Here is a 17,157-nt window from a genome sequence, read left to right on the forward strand (position 1 = left end):
GGCAGGAAGCCAGCCCCGCCACAATTAGCCTAGGTTAAACCCTGAGCGCATGCGCCCTCCCCCTCCCCCCTCTCTCTGTGGTCTAGAGTGGGGTGGGGGATGGGAAAGGTACAAGCCAAGCTCCTTGCCAGTGCATGCGCCATACAATGGTAGTCATCACCTCCCCGTTGACATGGAAACTCACTCCTGCCCTAGCCCTCACGCCCACACCCTCCCCCACCAGGAGGCTCACCTTATGGGGCGGGGCCTGGGGCTCGTCCACCTCCCGCCTTTCACCTCCCTCCCACTCCCCCCCCCCACCTTCGGCTCAGCTCCAGTTCAGAGCCCCCTCAGGCCCTTCTCAGCCTCCTGGCAGGACTGGACTCTGCGCAGGCGCCTGGCCCCGCCCTCCGAGGGCAGAGGAGGGAGGGGGGGCTGGCGTAGCTGTTCCCGCCTCCCCTCCCCCGGCGAGGGATCGGGGCCCCGCCCCCGCATGGCGCCGTCCGCCTCCCTCCCCCCCAGTTCCGAGTCAGACTTCTCTCAGGGTCTACGCAACCCAAAGGCGGCGTGCGCCGAGTCCAGCAGAGTCCGTTTCCCCCCCCACTTCCCCCCCCCGTCCCAGCCCCTTACTTTGGCAGAGACCGCCCCCCAGGGGGACGGTGTTCTCGGGCTGGGCCCCGCTGGGCCATCTGCGGGAGCGAAGGCCCCTGGACTAGCCCGCACACACACCCGGATTGCCACATCGAGTAGCCGCCACACTACCGGCCCAGCCCGAGTCTGCGCGGGTCTGGGGCGGAGCCACACCTGGTTCCCGAGGGAGGGCTGCACCTGGCCCGGCCGGCCGGCCCCTCCCCCCTCTTCGGTCTGGAGCTGGGCCACACCTGGTTCCCGAGGGAGGGCTGCACCTGGCCGGGCCGACCGTCGGCCCACCCCCGGTTCCTCCAGCCCTCCTCAGAAAGGGGCAACCTATTTACACAATCCTCGTGTCTTGTTAACTCTTCTACACAATCCTGTGTCAGAAGTAGCTTGTCTCCAGTGTTCCCATGGGATGGAAATCCATCTACACCATCCCCTGTGAGGTTTTAGTTAACTCTACTACCCCCCCACAGAATATTAAATCTATCTACACTGTCCCTGTTGTTGTGTGGCAGTTAGGTGGCGCTACAGTGCACAGAGCACCCAGGCTGGAGCCAGGAAGACCTGAATTCAAATTTGACCTCAGTCAGCTGTGACCCTGGGCAAGTCACTTCACCTCTGCCTCAGTTTCCTCCTCCGTAAAATGAGCTGGGGAAGGAAATGGAAAATCACTCCAGTATCTCTGCCAAGAAAACCCCAAATGGGGTCACGCAGAGTCTGACCCAACTAAACAGCAATATTACTATCCCTCATGGAATGTCAAATCCATCTACATTGTCCCTAGGGGCATTTTAACCTCTCTACACTCTCCCCTTTGGGGTACTAATCCCTCTGTACCATCTGGATATCAACTCATCTACACACACCCTCTGGGGTAGGGGTGGAAGAGAGTTATTACTTGGTCTACACACATCATCCTTTGGGGAGACTTTAACCCATCTACACCAACCCTTGGCACCTACAAGCTTGTCCACACATTCCCTCACTGGAGAGTAACTTCAGGTGGATTAATTACACACTGATTTGGTGTCAGGCCCTGTATGAGGAGCTGCATGTACAAAGACAAAAAGAACATGGCTCCTGCCCCCCAGAGGCGAATGGAGGACACGGCATAGTCATGGATTTCTCTAGCACCTATATTATCTTGTTTGGTTGGGCCTCACTGCAACTCTGAGCCAGCTATTATTATTTATCCCATTTTACAGAGGAAACAGAGGCCTAGAGAGGTTAAAGAACTTACCCAAGGTCACACAGCTGATAAGGAGCAAAAGTGGTCTTAACTGCAGCCGCACAAACATCTGGGGGGAGGTCTCAGAGAATGCTACTCATAGGAGGTGGCATCTGAGGCAAACCTTGAGGAAGAGCTTGTAAGCAAGGACTGCTACAAGGGAGCAGTAAGATGGGAGCCAGATTATGGAGGGCTCCAAGTTCCAAGCTGAGGAGCCATGTCAGAGCTGTTCAGTCAGGATGGCTGGGATCATACTGGATGGTCAGGATCTGGGGTGGCATTAAGAGAGAAAAGGTGCCCAATCTAGGGGCTTGCGGTTTAAAATTATTTCAGTAGGAGGGTAGGGGTATTCCAGGAAGACTCGCCCCTCACCCACCTTTGGTGTCTACCTGTCACCCAACTCTCACCAGCAGCTCCAGGAAGCTGGAGCATATGCAGTGCCCACACCCTGGTAAACTGTCTTGGCAAACGGGCTAAACCAGGTTGAGGGTAACAGGAAGACCTCAAAACCATTGGTGAGTTAGGGGGACATCTACCCCATGGATGTGAAGTCTTGCTCGGGTGGAATGAGTGGATGAGAACAACTTGTTCCAACGTCCGTGAAGGCAGCCGAAGCAGGCGCCGTAGAGTGCTTGGAGCTTGGGTGGACGTCGAGGACACCAAGGTCATCCCCTGAATCCCGGGCCATCACCAGTCCTGATTTTTGTCCCGCCACTGGACTTCCAGTGACCCAGGAAGAGAGAGTGAGGCTGCTGACGTCATGCAGCCTGGCCTCACTTCCATCCAATTCATGCACAAGTCAAGACATCACCTGGGACATCTTTGGTCCCCTTCAAAAAACAAAGAACAAACAACACAGCCTGTTCACATAGAGTTGCTTGCATGTTGCCTCTCTCATTTGAATGAGCTCCGTGAAAGCAGTGACCACGGGTCTGCCTTTCTCTGCATCCCTAGCACTTACCTCATGTTAACTCTGAGTGCTTTTGGTGAACAAAAAGCATTGTTTAAGATAATTCTCTAAACCCATTCTGCTGGCCTCCTTGGTTTTATGGGTGAGGTCATCCCTTTCACAATCAATTATTTCTGGGTTTTTCCTTGTAGTAAGATTTATACAGGCAGAGAAGAAACAAATATCCCTCTAGAACCTAAATGTCTTCAAAAGGTTCTGAGGGAGTTAAATAGGAAAAACAGGAACTGAGAGCAGATTGGTTCTTTTCTGAGAGGGGAAAAAAGAAGGGAGGGGAAAAGGAACAAAGTGTAGAAAGGAGGAAGGAACTTGTCACTTCTCATAACTGGGGTGCAAACGTGGAAGTGGTAAGGGAGTGGCCATAACATCAGACTCACTCACATAAAGTGGACAAAGGAAGGACAAATACAATTTGATGGAGAATTCAACAGCAAATTCAACAAATTCAAAAGCAGACACATGGAAGGAAAATCTTCCTCTCCCTGCTGATGACACAGCCTCCTCAGCCACCCCCGCCAAGACACACTGCACCTTCTCCTCCCTCTCTCTCAGCTGGGGACCTTGCCACATATTTGACAGAACAAAAATGCCCATTTCCCATGATTCTCTCTCTCTCCTTCTTTACTATTGTCTGCCTGGCTCCTTACCAAGGCTAACCCCTCCCCCTGCACAAGGGATCCCATTATATCTTATCTCCTCCAGCAGATGGCCCCCTCAGCCACCCCCTCTCCCTCACTTATCTTCACCCTCTCCCTGGCTCCTGGCGCCTTCCCTACTGCCTGCAAACAGGTCTGTGTCTCCCCACCCTGAAAACCCCCTCACTCATCTCTGCGATCACGTCCTCTATCTCCTTGTTGTCGGAAAGTCCATCTCCACTCGGGGCATTAGCTCTCTCTCCTCACACTGACAATCTGCCTTCTGACTTTTCCCTTCCACTAGAACTGTGCTTTCCAAAGTTGCCAGGGGTCTCTTCGTTGCCAAATCCAGTGGCCTACTATCCATCCTCATTCTCCTTGACCTCTCTGCGGCCTCTGTCTCCTCCTCAATCCTCTCTTCACTCGAGGTCTATGTCCTCATTCTCCTCCTGCTCTATCTCCTTTGCTGGAACCACAAGTATCCCCAAGGGCTCTGTCCTAGGCCTGTATGAGCTGTTGGCGTTTTCCTTTGCCAGGTGAAGCAGGAACAATTTTAATAACAAACATTCACCAAAATACTATTACGACAGTGTGTAATAAAGTGACAAAACCAAAAGGCTCATGTTATGATGCACAAGGGAGTTTAATATCTTGGAGGTCTGTGGGTTTGTTCCCTTTTGATTTGTTTCTTCTTTTACAACTGTGACTAATGTGGAAATGTTTTTACATGACAACACATGTATAAATTCTATCAAACTGCCTACCATTTTCTGAAGAGGGGAAGGGAGGGAGGGAGAAAAGCTTGGAACTCAAAATCTTGTAAAAATGAATGCTAAATATTTTTTGGGGGTCAATTGGGGTTAAGTGACTTGCCCAGGGTCACACAGCTAGTAAGTGTCAAGTGTTTGGTCTGAGGCCAAATTTGAACTCAGGTCCTCCTGACTTCAGGGCCGATACTCTATCCACTGCGCCACCTAGCTGCCCCTAAAAATTTTCTTAATGTGTAACTGGGGAAAAAAATAAAATAAAGTACATCATTATCAAAGATATCTCTGAGGTTCTGGGGAAGACATCATTTTTTATCTTGTTTCTGGGCAGGAAAGAAGGTACCTTCAAGACAAGCACTCTGCCCTTTTGCTTTACTTTTACCTGTGGATCTAAGGTTGAAGGTCAGGGCCCAGGGCATCTGGTGAGGTCTTTTCCCAGCAAGCTTCATGGCTCACTCTTTCTCCTCAATAGCCTAAGAATGAAAGCTGTGGACACACAATGGCATTGTCTTAGAACATCTGAATAGTTTCTCATACACAGAGTTGTAAAGGAGGCTGCTATTTCTCAACATTATGTGACTAGCAGGTGGGACAAGTAAAAAACTTTGGGGTATGCAGTCAGTTTGTGCTGTTGCATAAGGAAAATAAGCATCTGTGGGGCAAAATATTTATCCATTAATTATCTAATCATTATCATTCAATGATTCCATAGTAGTCTGCTGCCAACAACTCTTTGGTCATATGTTTAATTTCACAATGCATATGAGCAAATAAAGGGTTACTTGGATTTCACAGGCAGTCATCCAAGATCTCTCAGACATGACAAGAGCAGACATAATCGACCATGCACCCTCATTTCCATTTCTTTGAATTCTTGGTCTTGGCCAACTGCAGTATAGACGTGCAGCTGTCATCAATGCAGCCATTTCTGGGAATATGTCTAGCAAGCTGTGCAGGCATGCCATCTACAAGAGAGAGAAGTCTCAAGAGAGCTGGGTGACTTTAGAATTGAAATAAGCCAAGATCCAAAATTCTCCTCATAAGAAGTTACCTTGTTCACAAGGGCATTACATGGTTTCTTCCTATAAAGAAGAACTTAAGCTTGCCTGACTAGAGTTCACGGTTTGCTCATCTTAGGTCTGAGAAAACTGACACTGAACAGAAATCGATAGTCTCCACCTAAAGGTCAGTGTCAGCTTTCTGGTAGTTTACTGCTTGCTACAGGTTCTGGCAATGTTAATAAAACTTTCAGTTTCACTTCATGACAGTTTTATTTCTGAAGAGTTACATTCATGTGGAGTCAGCAGATTGCAGATGAAATGTAGTTGTATAAGGATAATAATAATAGTAAGAAGAAGTAGCACACATTTATAGAGTGTTTTAGGGTTTGCAAAGCACTTTACACATATTATCTCATGTGATACAACAATCCTAGGAGGCATCCCCATTTTTACAAGTGAGGAAACTGAGCAAGGAAGAGGTTAGTGACTTGTTTAAGATCACACAGCTAGTAAATGTCTGAGGTCATATTTGAATGTAAGACTTTTCTGACTCCAAGCCCAGCACATGCCACCGGGCTTCCTCTAGGTGTGTATTTTTATTAATATATATAGATAGATATTATATATCTATATATAGAGAGAATTGTGTATATGTGTGTGTGTGTGTATATATATACATATATATACATATGTATATATGTGTATATATAGAGTTCCATATGTTTTTCATATTACATGTCAGTCCATAAGTTTCAAGCTCAATTTCAATAAATTTTCAATTTAGATTTCAAGATTCAAGGCAATAAATACAATCTGGTGGTCATGTAATTGAGTTTTGTGTTAACTATCTCTTTAAAATCAGGTCCATTATGTTACGGCTCTGCAGAGAAGCTAGCATTCATCTTTAGTGAAGGAACATTAGGTCAACAGATAAGTTGGGGAGCTGTTGAGAACAAATAAACTTTTTACAATTGTCCATAATTATTTACAACTCAAAAAATAATCTAATAGCAATAACTAGGAAAAGTAGTGACAGAGTCATCGGAGGCTGAAACACATGCATAATTAGAGTTGATTTTAAGATGCTGAAGGTGCTAAAGACCCTAGGAATGGGAAAAGCAGAATCTAAGGCAAGATCAGATCTGAAGGCTAAGGGACACTAGGAGACAGAAGGGGGAAGTCGGGGTAGTGGGGAGGGAAGGAGCCTCTTCTCAGCTACTGCTTCCTGGGGCTGTTTCCCTCTCCTGGTGTCCACTTCCTCATTAGACTGAGAACTCCTTGAGAGCAGGGCCAATCTTTGGCCTTTCTTTGTATCCCTGGCTCTTTGCACACAGTAGGTGCTTAACCCATGCTTGCTGGCTTGACTCGCTCCCCAGTCTACCCTAACTGGAGACATGATCACAAGCATTCATCCATTTCAGGGAGGACTTTCCAAATCTGCCTTATCAGACAAGAGCCTAGCAGAGCGAGCCCAGGGTTAGCGTTATTAGAGGCTTTAAACTCAGGAAAAATCCACAATGCTTTGCTCTTTGCAAAGACAGTAATGTGCGTTTCTTTATCTTTCAAGGCTGTTTGCCTTTCAATTGACAATTACAATTTAAACATTTTCTTTTAAACTACATATGCAGTTAATATTCTTTCAGGTATAGAAAAACCTGAAGGGATAAAGCACCAGTGTTTCCATATAACAACACACTATGGCCAGTTTCTAGTCCCATGAATAAATCACCCTGGCTGCATTTTACCTCACTGGAATCTTCAACACTCCTTAGGAACTTTGTGCAATTTAATATACGAGCCAGTGAGACATCATTCTCACATTCTACAAAACTGATTAAGCATTTATTGTGTGCTCACACTGTGCTACAGGCCGCTAGGGGGCACTGGACTGGATAAAATGACAGGCCTGGAATCACAAAGTCTCATCTTTGGGAGTTCAAATCTGGTCTCAGTGACCCTGGGCAAGTCACTTAACCCTGTCTGCCTCAGTTTCCTCCTCTGTAAAATGAGCTGGAGAAGGAAATGGCAAACCACTCCAGTATCTTTGCCAAGAAAACCCCAAATGCGGTCACAAAGAGTTAGACACCACTGAAACAACAGAACACGGACAGAAAAGCCAGATGTCCCTGCCCTAGAGGAGCTCCCATTCACCATAAATCCAATGGAAGTCAAGGTCCCAGGGTGCTTAGGGTGGAGCGGCCAAGCATGCGCTCAGGCCTCTTCTCTAATGTTACCCATAGAACGGCAACAGGCTCCACTGTGGAGCCACTGGAGCACCGTGGCCAGGACTTCCCTTTCTGAGGCCTCAGGAGCTGGCCGTCCCCAGGGTTTACTTCCCAGGAGGATGGCTGAGGGCCTGAGGCTGGAAGTCTGGCTGGTCCCAAGGCCCTTGGGCTCAGGGGCCTGGGCTGCCTGGGCTGAGGGGAGCTGGTCGTGGTTGGCACATGCGGCCTCTTCTCTCCCTCAGGGGGCCTGGCTGCTCAGTTAGTGGCAGGTGGCGGGAGATGGCTGTAAGGGCTGGGCTAGAAGCAGGACCGGTGGAACAGGGTCATTGTTACAGAGATTATAATTGCTCAATTGTCTGTGGCTATTTTTCTCTTCACAAAGAACAGAGATTAATTATATACGCAATAAATCATGAAAGGAGAGGGAAGATTTCCCTCTTTAATTCTGTATTTTCCCTCTCACCTAGAGTGGACAGTGCCTAGCAGGGTAAGTAAAGCAAGCTTAAATGCTCTCAATGGGCCTGGTGTGTGCGTGTGTACATGTGTGTTCACATGTGTTTTGATCCAAAGTAAAAGTCTGTGTGTCTGAAGGCAGAGGGTATATCCTAAAATGACTGATGTTAAAAACAAAAGACAATTTTTAAAAAATAAAAGCATATGATTCAAAGGGCAGACTGATACCTGAGAATTTCAGAGAATATCTCCCCCCTCAAAAAAGAAAACTCCTTCCAAGTTGACCACCCAAGGTCCAAGGGGTTCCATGTTCTCATTTGCAGGTACATGGGGTGGGGGGGGGTCTCTCTTGTGAAGAAGATACTTAAAAAAAAATTTAAAAAAAAACCAAAAAAGATACTTGCTTGGGATCTCACTACCTTGAGGCTTTGATTTGATTTGGTTTTGAAATGAGGCCCATTAAATGGGGGTAGGGTGGGGGAGGCAGAGCTTGGAAGGAGCTTATTCCAACATACAAAGAAGAGGGGCCCAGAATTTCCAAAGATGACAGGGAAGACAAAGAAGGATAGATCCAGAAGGGTTTTGTAATTACTCCTGACAAGGCTGTATTAAAGACGGATTCAAATTTTGATCAAAGAGCCTAACCTAGACACTAACCCTGCCAGGAGGTGTAATCTTCATGAATGAAGAGAGCTCACTGAGGGCATCTGGGTCATTTCCCCAAGAGGCTGGAGCGGCACCTGTGTCCATGAAGGCAGCGGTCTGACTTCTTTCCCAAGCACAGGTCACTTGGTTCCACCTCCTCTGAGGCTAGCAGCCCCCTGAGAAGATCATTCTCCATACAGCAATACACGACTGGCTCTAGAAGGGCCTGAGAAACTGCTCATGAAGCAGAGACACAATGGGAGAAAAGGAATTGCAACAACTAGGATGTGTGAGGTGTCCCTTGGCCCCATGCTCTCATCCTCATAGGCCCTCAGGCTCCCACTCCAGGAATCATTCTGGACTCCTCATCCTCTCTAACCCCCCCCCCATCCAATCCTTCACCAAGGCCTGACCATCTCACCTTTGTAGCATCTCTCGAATATGCCCCCCTTCTCTCCTCTGACACTGCCCCCCACCCCTGGTGCAGGCCCTCTTTACCTTATGTCTGACCTAATGGCCTGCTGAAGGCTCTCCCTACTCATCCATCCTCCATTCAGCCACCAAAGTGCTAATATGACCAGGTCACTCTCTTACTCAATAAACCCCAGTGGCTCCCTAGGGCCTCCAGGAGCAAATACAAGATGGTCTCCTTGGCGTTCAATGCCCTTCATGCCCCGCCCCCTCCTCCCTTTCCAGTCTTGCCGGACCTCACTCCCCCACCCTGGTCCCCTTCCATCCAGTGACTCTGGCCTCCTGGGTGTTCCATCCCCTCCATCTCTGGGCTCTGGGCCTGGAACGCTCTCCCTCCTCTGCTCCCACGACTGACCTCCCTGGCTTCCCTCACATTAATAATTTCCTATTCATTCTACATTGAGTTTGTTTGTACTTACTTGTTCACATGTTGGCCCCCTACCTCATTGGATTGTGAGCTTCTCAAGGGCAGAGACTGGCTTTTGCCTTTCTTTGTATCTTTGGGACTTAGCACAGTGCCTGGAATATAGGAGGTGCTTAACACATGCCCATTGACTAAGTTTCTAAGGTGCTGGAAATCAACCCCTACATTTACCGATCTTAGGTGTAGGCTTTTAGAATCCAAGTCCCTAAATTTCTAGGTCTCTTCAACTACAAGCTTAGGTTTTTAGAAATCTGGGTGTCTAAGGCTCTATGGTGCCAAGTTTCTCCAATAAGATTTCAAGGTCACTCTGAGCCTGAGAGGGCTAAGTTTATAGGCTTCTTTGTTCTCAGCCTAGGCTTTTACTTCTCTAGGTCTCTAGATTTCCAGCTCTAACTCTGTCTCTAGTTTGTACACTCACCTCTTAAGTCTCTACTGCTCATTAGATCTCCAGGTTTCCCAGCCTCAGGTTACAATCATCTAGGGTTCTCCAAGTTTCTCTGTCTCTAACACTCTCAGCCTTAGTCTATAGAACTCTGGGTGTCTTAAGTCTTCTCTAGAATACTAGGCCTCAAAGTTATTCAAAGTCTGGGTCTAGAAGGAGACACATTTAAGGCTAAGTCTCTAGGGTTCAATGGACAGATCTGACTTTTTCTAGATCTCTAGTTCTAAGTGACTAGTTAGTACTCGTTCGCACTCCAGGTTTCTAGGGATCAAGGCTGAGGACTCGAAGTCTTTTGGTTTAAAGCTCAAAATCTCTCAGTTTAAAGCTCTACATCTCTAGGTCTAGGCTCTATTTCTTTAAGTCTCTGGTATTCTAAGTACTTTGATCTGGAAGGTTCCAGGTTACCAGATCTCAGGCTCTAGATGTCTATCTTGCTAGGTTTACACATTTCTAGGTCACTAGGATGACTAGCCTAGGTTTTTAGAATTAGAAATTGAGAGGATGCCCATCCATTGGGGAATGGCTGAGCAAGTTGTGGTATATGAATGGAATGGAATGGAATAGTATTGTGCTATAAGAAATGATGAGCAGGCAGACTTCAGAAAAACCTGGAAAGACTGGTATGGACTGATGCTGAGTGAAGTGAGCAGAACCAGGAGAATGTACACAGTAACAGCCCGTCATGAGATGACTAACTTTGATAGACTTAGCTCTTCTCACCAATGCAAAGATCTAAGACATCTCCAAGTCTCATGATGGAAAATGCTATCCACATCCAGAGAAAGAACTACGGAGTTTGAGTGCAGATTGAAGCATACTATTTGCTCCTTTTTTTTTCTTCTGTTTTATTTTGTTTCCTCTTTCTTATGGTTCTTCCTATTGGTTTTAATTCTTCCTTACAACATGACTAATGTGAAAATATGTTTAATAGGAATGTATACGTAGAGCCTCTATCAGATTGCATGCCGTCTTGGGGAGGGAGAGGGAGAAAAATTTAAAACTCAAAAGCTTCTGGAAGTGATTGTTGATAAATCAAAATAAATTAATTTTTTAAAAAAGTGCTCGTTTCCCACCCCAATAATCTTCAAAAGAAGGCTTTAAGAGTTTAAGCCAAACTGACCTTTGTTGTCTTTCTGCTTTTGGTTTTTCCCAGTGATGGCTTGAGAGAGACTGCTGAGAAGTAAAGCAACAGCTGAACTATTCTTTGGAAAACTGTGATGGCAGCCACTGAATCCTAGACCAGGGGTGGGGAATCTATGGCCTTGAGGCCACAGGTGGCCCTTTGACTGAATCTGAACTTTGTATAACAAATCCCCTTAATAAAAGGATTTGTTCTGTAACATTTGGACTCAGGCCAAAGGCTACACTGGAGGACCTAGAGGTGGCCTCGAGGTCGCAGGTTCCCCACCCCGTCCTAGACAATTTCTTAATTTGCAAAGGTTCTTTGGGTGATTCTCTCATTTCTGGATCAGTGCTCACTCCATATTGAGACACTATGTGTACCTGACAGAGGCACTTTTCAATTAGCTGGCCTAACATACTCATAAGTTTATCCCCATCTTCTTCCAGTATCTTTCCAAAGAAAATGAGCTCATCCAGGTCTCCCAACACTCCCATAAGCTGCTGAAAATTGGTAGGTGCTCCCTAAGATGTCAAATCCAACAGGAGAGATGAACACTGCCTTCTCTTTTTCTTCCTCTGCCATCAAGATCTGGAAGTATCTGTTGAGCAAACTCAAAACTGAAAACCACTAACAACTTATCAAGTTGACCAGAGCATCCTGAACTACCGGTGTAGTGTGTTGGTCAACTTTAGTCCTCTTGTCCAAAGTCTGCTAGCATCTTCAAGAAGCTAGAGGCTGTCTCCACGATGATAAACCAGAGATAATCTCTGGGTCTGGACCCAGCAAAGTGACACTATCACTCATATAACTATATATGGGGGCATCCTTGGGTCACATGGTCATGATGCTACCACTGGTCCCTGGACCCCAGCTTCTCCAAGTCAAACATTCCTTTCTGCTGGCACATCTCTCAGCAGTTTCTCTGGGTTCCTGGCTTTCACTCAGCTTCCTAAGGCAGTCAGATCATACTCTGCAGCTTGGAAACTGTGCTTAAACTCATTCTTTTCAGCATCAGATCAAGCTATGGTGTCTTTTCTTTCAACTCAAGACTAATTAGGTGCCTTCAAGTCTCAGTCAGCAGTCTATGTGGTTGGCTATCTACTTTGGTGAGAAGTAGACTGGATAAATTCAGTATATGCCCACTGCAGTGTCCTACCACCACCCAAATGCCTTTCTAGGCTCTACAAACATCTCTGCCACATGACTTGGACTTGAAGTCTTCAGATCCCTTTCCTATTTCAGGTATATGGTGATGCTGCAATGCTTCTGACACGTCTCTGACCTAGACAACCCATGTTCCTTCTCCAGTGGGACATGGGTCCTGTCCTGAGAAAATTCCCAACTTAGGGCTAGGGTTCCACTGCGGTGCAACACTGTACACTGTGTTATCTTTGGGAAACTAGCTTCAGTGTTCACTTTCTTCTTTTGAGCCCACATTTTGCTAGGAAACTCCTGGCACTGAGAATTTGTCCCAGTACTGTTATGCTTGTGGGAGGCCCTCTCAACTGGCCAATGCTCAAAGAGACTCTCCCAGAGACCTTCATATTCCCAACTATGTGGAAGTCCCAACTCTTAGTGGCCCCCTGATTTATGATATCTACAGGGGCTCATTGAGGTGGGCAAGGGTTTCTTGCTAAAGCAATAGTATTAGCTCAAAGGGCCCCCAATTTGTGTTTCGGTTACAGGAATGGTGATGGCTTTTCCCTTTAAGGATACTCTAGCAAGAGGCAGAACTCAGGTCAGTCCTACTCAGGCATTGCCAGCTGGGCTCAGCACTTGTATCCAAACCCTGGGTCAACACCCACAAGTCATGGAGCCACTTCCCAGACAACTAAACCTGCTTAGGCCCACCTTTACAGAAACCATGGAACAATCTTTTTGAAAGAATCCACACAATTAAAATGCCAACTGAAAGCCAAGAATAAGATTCCTATTATTGAACCTATATCATCTTTCACTGTGATGGCAGGCAGGTCACCAAAAAAAAAAAAAAAGCCCAAACCATATCCCATCCTTGTTACCAGATGCACTGGGTTCATTGGACTAATTCCAAAGGTACAAGATGTGATCAAACTGACATTTAACTGTAAATGGTATCTAAATGAGTTGATATGTAGTAAGCATTACCTCTGTGCCACTTGATGGAAAAAGCTAAATCCAACATGAACAGCAAGGCAGAGCGTCAGTAGATAGAGCCCCAGGCCTAGAGTCAGGAAGACTCATCTTCCTGAGTTCAAATTTGGCCTCAGACACTTACTAGCTGTGTGACTCTGGGTAAGTCACTTCACCCTGGTTGCCTCAGTTTCCTCATCTGTAAAATAAGCTGAAGAAGGAAATGGGAAACCACTCCAGTATCTTTGTCAAGAAAACCCCAAGTGGGGTCACAGAGTCAGAGATGACTGAAATGATTGAACAACAAAAAACAACAAATCCAAAACACAATTTTCTCATCTCTCTCTCTCTCTCTCATACACACACACACACACACACACACACACACACACGTGCACACATGCACACACTCAACCAAGTGGTTTGATATTTTCTACTCTTTGTACTCTTGAAAGTAGGCCTCGACTTCCGCTTCCAGGAGCCAAAATGGCAGAGTGAAAAGGTAGTTGCTCTCACCCTCCCCTATCAACCTCTGAAAACCCAGAAAATATCACCCCAGAAAAAAAACGCCTGGAACACCTGAACTAGAAGAAAGACAGGGAACAGTAGTGCAGCAACCCAGAAAACTAGTCTCCCAGTGCCTCAGCAAAAATAAGGGGAGCAGCACTACAAAGGGCCCCAGGCAAATAAGCACCCTGCAGCATTCATCTGCAAGGAGCTGAAGAAAACAACCTAGAGTCTTCCTAAAGTCCCAGCCTTGCTGATTCCAGCCCAACAACTCCAACTGTCAACTAGGAGGAGATCCTGAAGCCCAGGTGGTAGAGCAGGCAAACACCAACACCTGGACCTCCGAGTGCCTCAGTGAGGGCAGGGGGAACCAGGAGAAACCAGCTCAGAAAACTACCAGCTTCCTCGGCACTCCACCACAAAGGAATCTCCCAGTGCGTTAGCAGAAACGAGGGAGACAACACTGCAGGGGGCCCCAGGAAGATAAACATCCTGCAGCACCCATCTAAAAGGAGCAGAAGAAAGCTAAAGGAAAGGAAAAGCAGGCAACCTAGAATTGCCTGAAAGTTCCAGCCTTGCTGATTCCAGCCCAACACGAGGTAAGCTGCCAGAAATCTACAGCCTCCAATTGCCAACATAAGAGGCTCCAGCATACAAAGCCACCGACCAAGACCTAGGCTCCCAACACAAGAAGCTTGGGTCAGCGCCCTCTGTTCCCCAGCAAGAGAGCTCAATATCTTTAAAGGCCAGGGAATAAAGAAACACCATGAGTAAAAAGAAACGTTCCACAGATTCATATTATGAGAAGAGTGAAGATCAAGACAGAAATTCTGAAGAGGATGACATTGTCAACAAACCCACATCTGCAACAACAAAAGAGAATATGAACTGGTCTGAAGCCAAAAAGCCTTCTTAGAAGAGCTCACGAAGGATTTTAAAAGTCTAATGAGAGAGGCAGAAGAGTCCTTCAAAAATAAAATTGGCCAATTGGAAAAAAAATACACTGAAGAAAACAAATCTCTTAAAAAGCACAATTGGCCAATTGAAGAAGGAAGTACAAAAATTAACAGAAGAAAACAATCTGTTAAAAACTAGAATTGGACAAATGTGAACTAATGACTCTATGAGAGAGCAAGAATCAGTCAAACAGAAATGAAAAAATGGATGGAAACTTAAAATACCTCATTGGTGAAACAACCGACCTGGAAAATCACACCACCTTTGTAAGTCAAGATTATTGTTTTTTAGTTTGGAAAGGAGCAATTCTGATTTTTCAGTTGGGGATCAGTAATAAGAAGGTATATCAGGAGCTTGATTCCCTCTATTTGTTGGGCAGCTGTGGTTTTTACCAGCATCTTTGATATGCTACTTTGAAATAGTGAGAAATGATTATTAATAACCAATGACAAATGAATTGTAAAAAAAAAAGAAAAAATCATAAAAATTCTATAACTAACCAATGATTTTCCCCTTGTTCTCTCATCTTCATTTCAAGACCTCAAACCTCGGAAGGCTGAGCTACCCTTCTCTAGCCAGACCCCACCCAGGTGGGGCAGCCATTGTGTTCAGCTCAGGTCTGGGTGGGGACAATCAAAGTTCAGGTCCAGCCCCAGCCCCCTCATTGTAACATTCATTCTCTCACTAATTTTTAACCAATCAGAATATGCCTCCTCAAAAATGACATAGGGTTGAGCCACCACCCTGATTGTCTTTAGGTTATGGATTTAATTGTTAAAAGACTGATGTAAACATGCAACAAAAATCTGTAGCAGATTAGTAACTAAATTAGGGTATCAGTATTTTTGACATTTCAGGATCTAGCCCCACAGTTAGGTGGTCCAAATGCAATGATTTGACTTCAGTTAAGAACCTGAAATTGCAAAGGAAAAGAGTTTTAGAAATCAGGCTGTAACTAGCTTTAAGTCTGAGAGTAAGGTTGGATAATCAACTGGTTAATCATGTCCACCCACCTTTCAGGCTAAGTCTGTAGGAAGCCCTTATTAAATCTAACACTACACAAACTACTGGATATGGTTAAATTATTGGTGATTATTATATAAAAGTCTTCCATGTTTCCTTGTACTGTTCAATTATTATTTAATTCAACTATTTCATGTACTCCCTCTATGGAAGCTCTTGAAGGTTTTGGCCCAGGGAAAGCAGCCATGCCCTGCAAGTGTTAAATCAAATTCCTTAGGTCCCTCTGCTCTTTCTTCAACTTAGAATCTAATAATGTTTTAGCCTAGCACAATTTAAGCTAACTTAATGATAACAGGTGTGATTTCAAACTGTTTGTAAAACTTTACATGTATTTCCTAGAATATGCAGCTTGAAATTCCTGGGAGGATTGGAATTGGAAGCTGGAATGCTTATGGCAGTTCTTTATCTGATAAGTCTCAAAGAAAGGTAAAGGGAGGCAGGGGATTGAGAACTGAAGTAGAGGAAAAAATTATATGGAGCTGGGAAATGTCATCATGTGCCTTTTAAAAAAACAGAAACACATGCATTTATGGATAATAATATTTTTTCTTCTGAAGTGTTAAGAGCCTTGGAAATTAAAATGTTAACATTAGTGATTATAAATCCAGATTTGATTTAATTTAAGCCAAAATCGGTTCTGAAGGAATTAAGAACCGGGTCTGAGTGTGTTCTCCAATCAGGATAATTGTGGCAAACTAGAATCTAACACAAAAGACACTTGTTTTTTGCCATTAAGAAATTTATTAGCTGTGTGGCCCCAAGCAAGTTATTTTATGTCTATTTACCTCAGTTTACTGTTCTGTAAGGGGTCACTGTGAGAATCAGATGCTTGTAAGGTGCTTAACACAGTGCTTGGCATATGAATGTTAACTATTTTTATTATTTCTTTAATTAGATGTAATTGCTTCATATTTGATAACTTCATATGGGTTTTTAGATGTGATCAGTATACAATTCCAATGGCAAAGAGATGAATGATTTTCTGTGTAAGGTAATTTGGAAGCTCATTCACCTGAAATGAGATCACCTGATTGGTAACAGGTTTTGTTTCAAGTTTCAAACACATGATGTTATTTATGGCATTGATATGTTTCTAAATTTTCTTATATTGTGTAATCTGGTAAACAATAAGCAATTTCTCCTATAATCTAGATGCTGTTAAATTAAGAATTGTACTGTTAAAAGAAAAAAAAGATTTAGGAAGCTCTTAGGTCATTTTATCAGCCCTGCTGACCATGTGTTGCAATATTCTGAAGCACAGTAAGAATTTGAACTTCCAAGTTTTTTTTTCTTTTCTTTTTTTGGTGAGGCATTTGGGGTTAAGTGGCTTGCCTAGGGTCACACAGCTAGAAAGCGTCAAGTGTCTGAGGTCCTCCTGTCTCCAAGGCTAGAGCTCTAGCCACTGCACCCCCAGCTGTTAAACTTTCAAGTGTCACTATATTTAAGAGGAAGTTCCACCTCAAATTATCTGGCTATCGCTTAGGAAAATGATGAGACTGTTAACTAAGTTACTTGGTGTTACTGTCATCATTTAAAAAACCCATCAAGTATTTACATAGGTA

General features: G+C 45.0%; 1 protein-coding gene across 7 annotated transcripts in view; it reads right to left on the reverse strand.

The window, feature by feature from the left end:
- WDR13 (WD repeat domain 13) overlaps positions 1-17,157 on the reverse strand; it is a 45,723-nt gene that overhangs the window by 3,567 nt on the left and 24,999 nt on the right. For 2 of the 7 annotated variants that reach the window (XM_020976582.2, XM_020976581.2), the window contains 4 exons: positions 8,549-8,770; positions 4,595-4,698; positions 1,856-2,673; positions 610-1,263 (listed from right to left, as the gene is read on the reverse strand). In XM_020976582.2, coding sequence (XP_020832241.1) covers positions 610-722 — 113 coding nt within the window. In that variant the 5' untranslated portion in view covers positions 723-1,263; positions 1,856-2,673; positions 4,595-4,698; positions 8,549-8,770. Of the gene's footprint in view, positions 1-232; positions 439-609; positions 1,264-1,855; positions 2,674-4,594; positions 4,699-8,548; positions 8,771-17,157 lie in introns of those variants that run through there. The other 5 variants (XM_078147724.1, XM_078147726.1, XM_078147727.1 and 2 more) reach the window with 5 other exon arrangements.

This window comes from Phascolarctos cinereus, unplaced genomic scaffold (assembly GCF_003287225.1).
Source record: "Phascolarctos cinereus isolate Bilbo 61053 unplaced genomic scaffold, phaCin_HiC Scaffold_8;HRSCAF=390, whole genome shotgun sequence".
Taxonomy (NCBI): Eukaryota; Metazoa; Chordata; class Mammalia; order Diprotodontia; family Phascolarctidae; genus Phascolarctos; species Phascolarctos cinereus.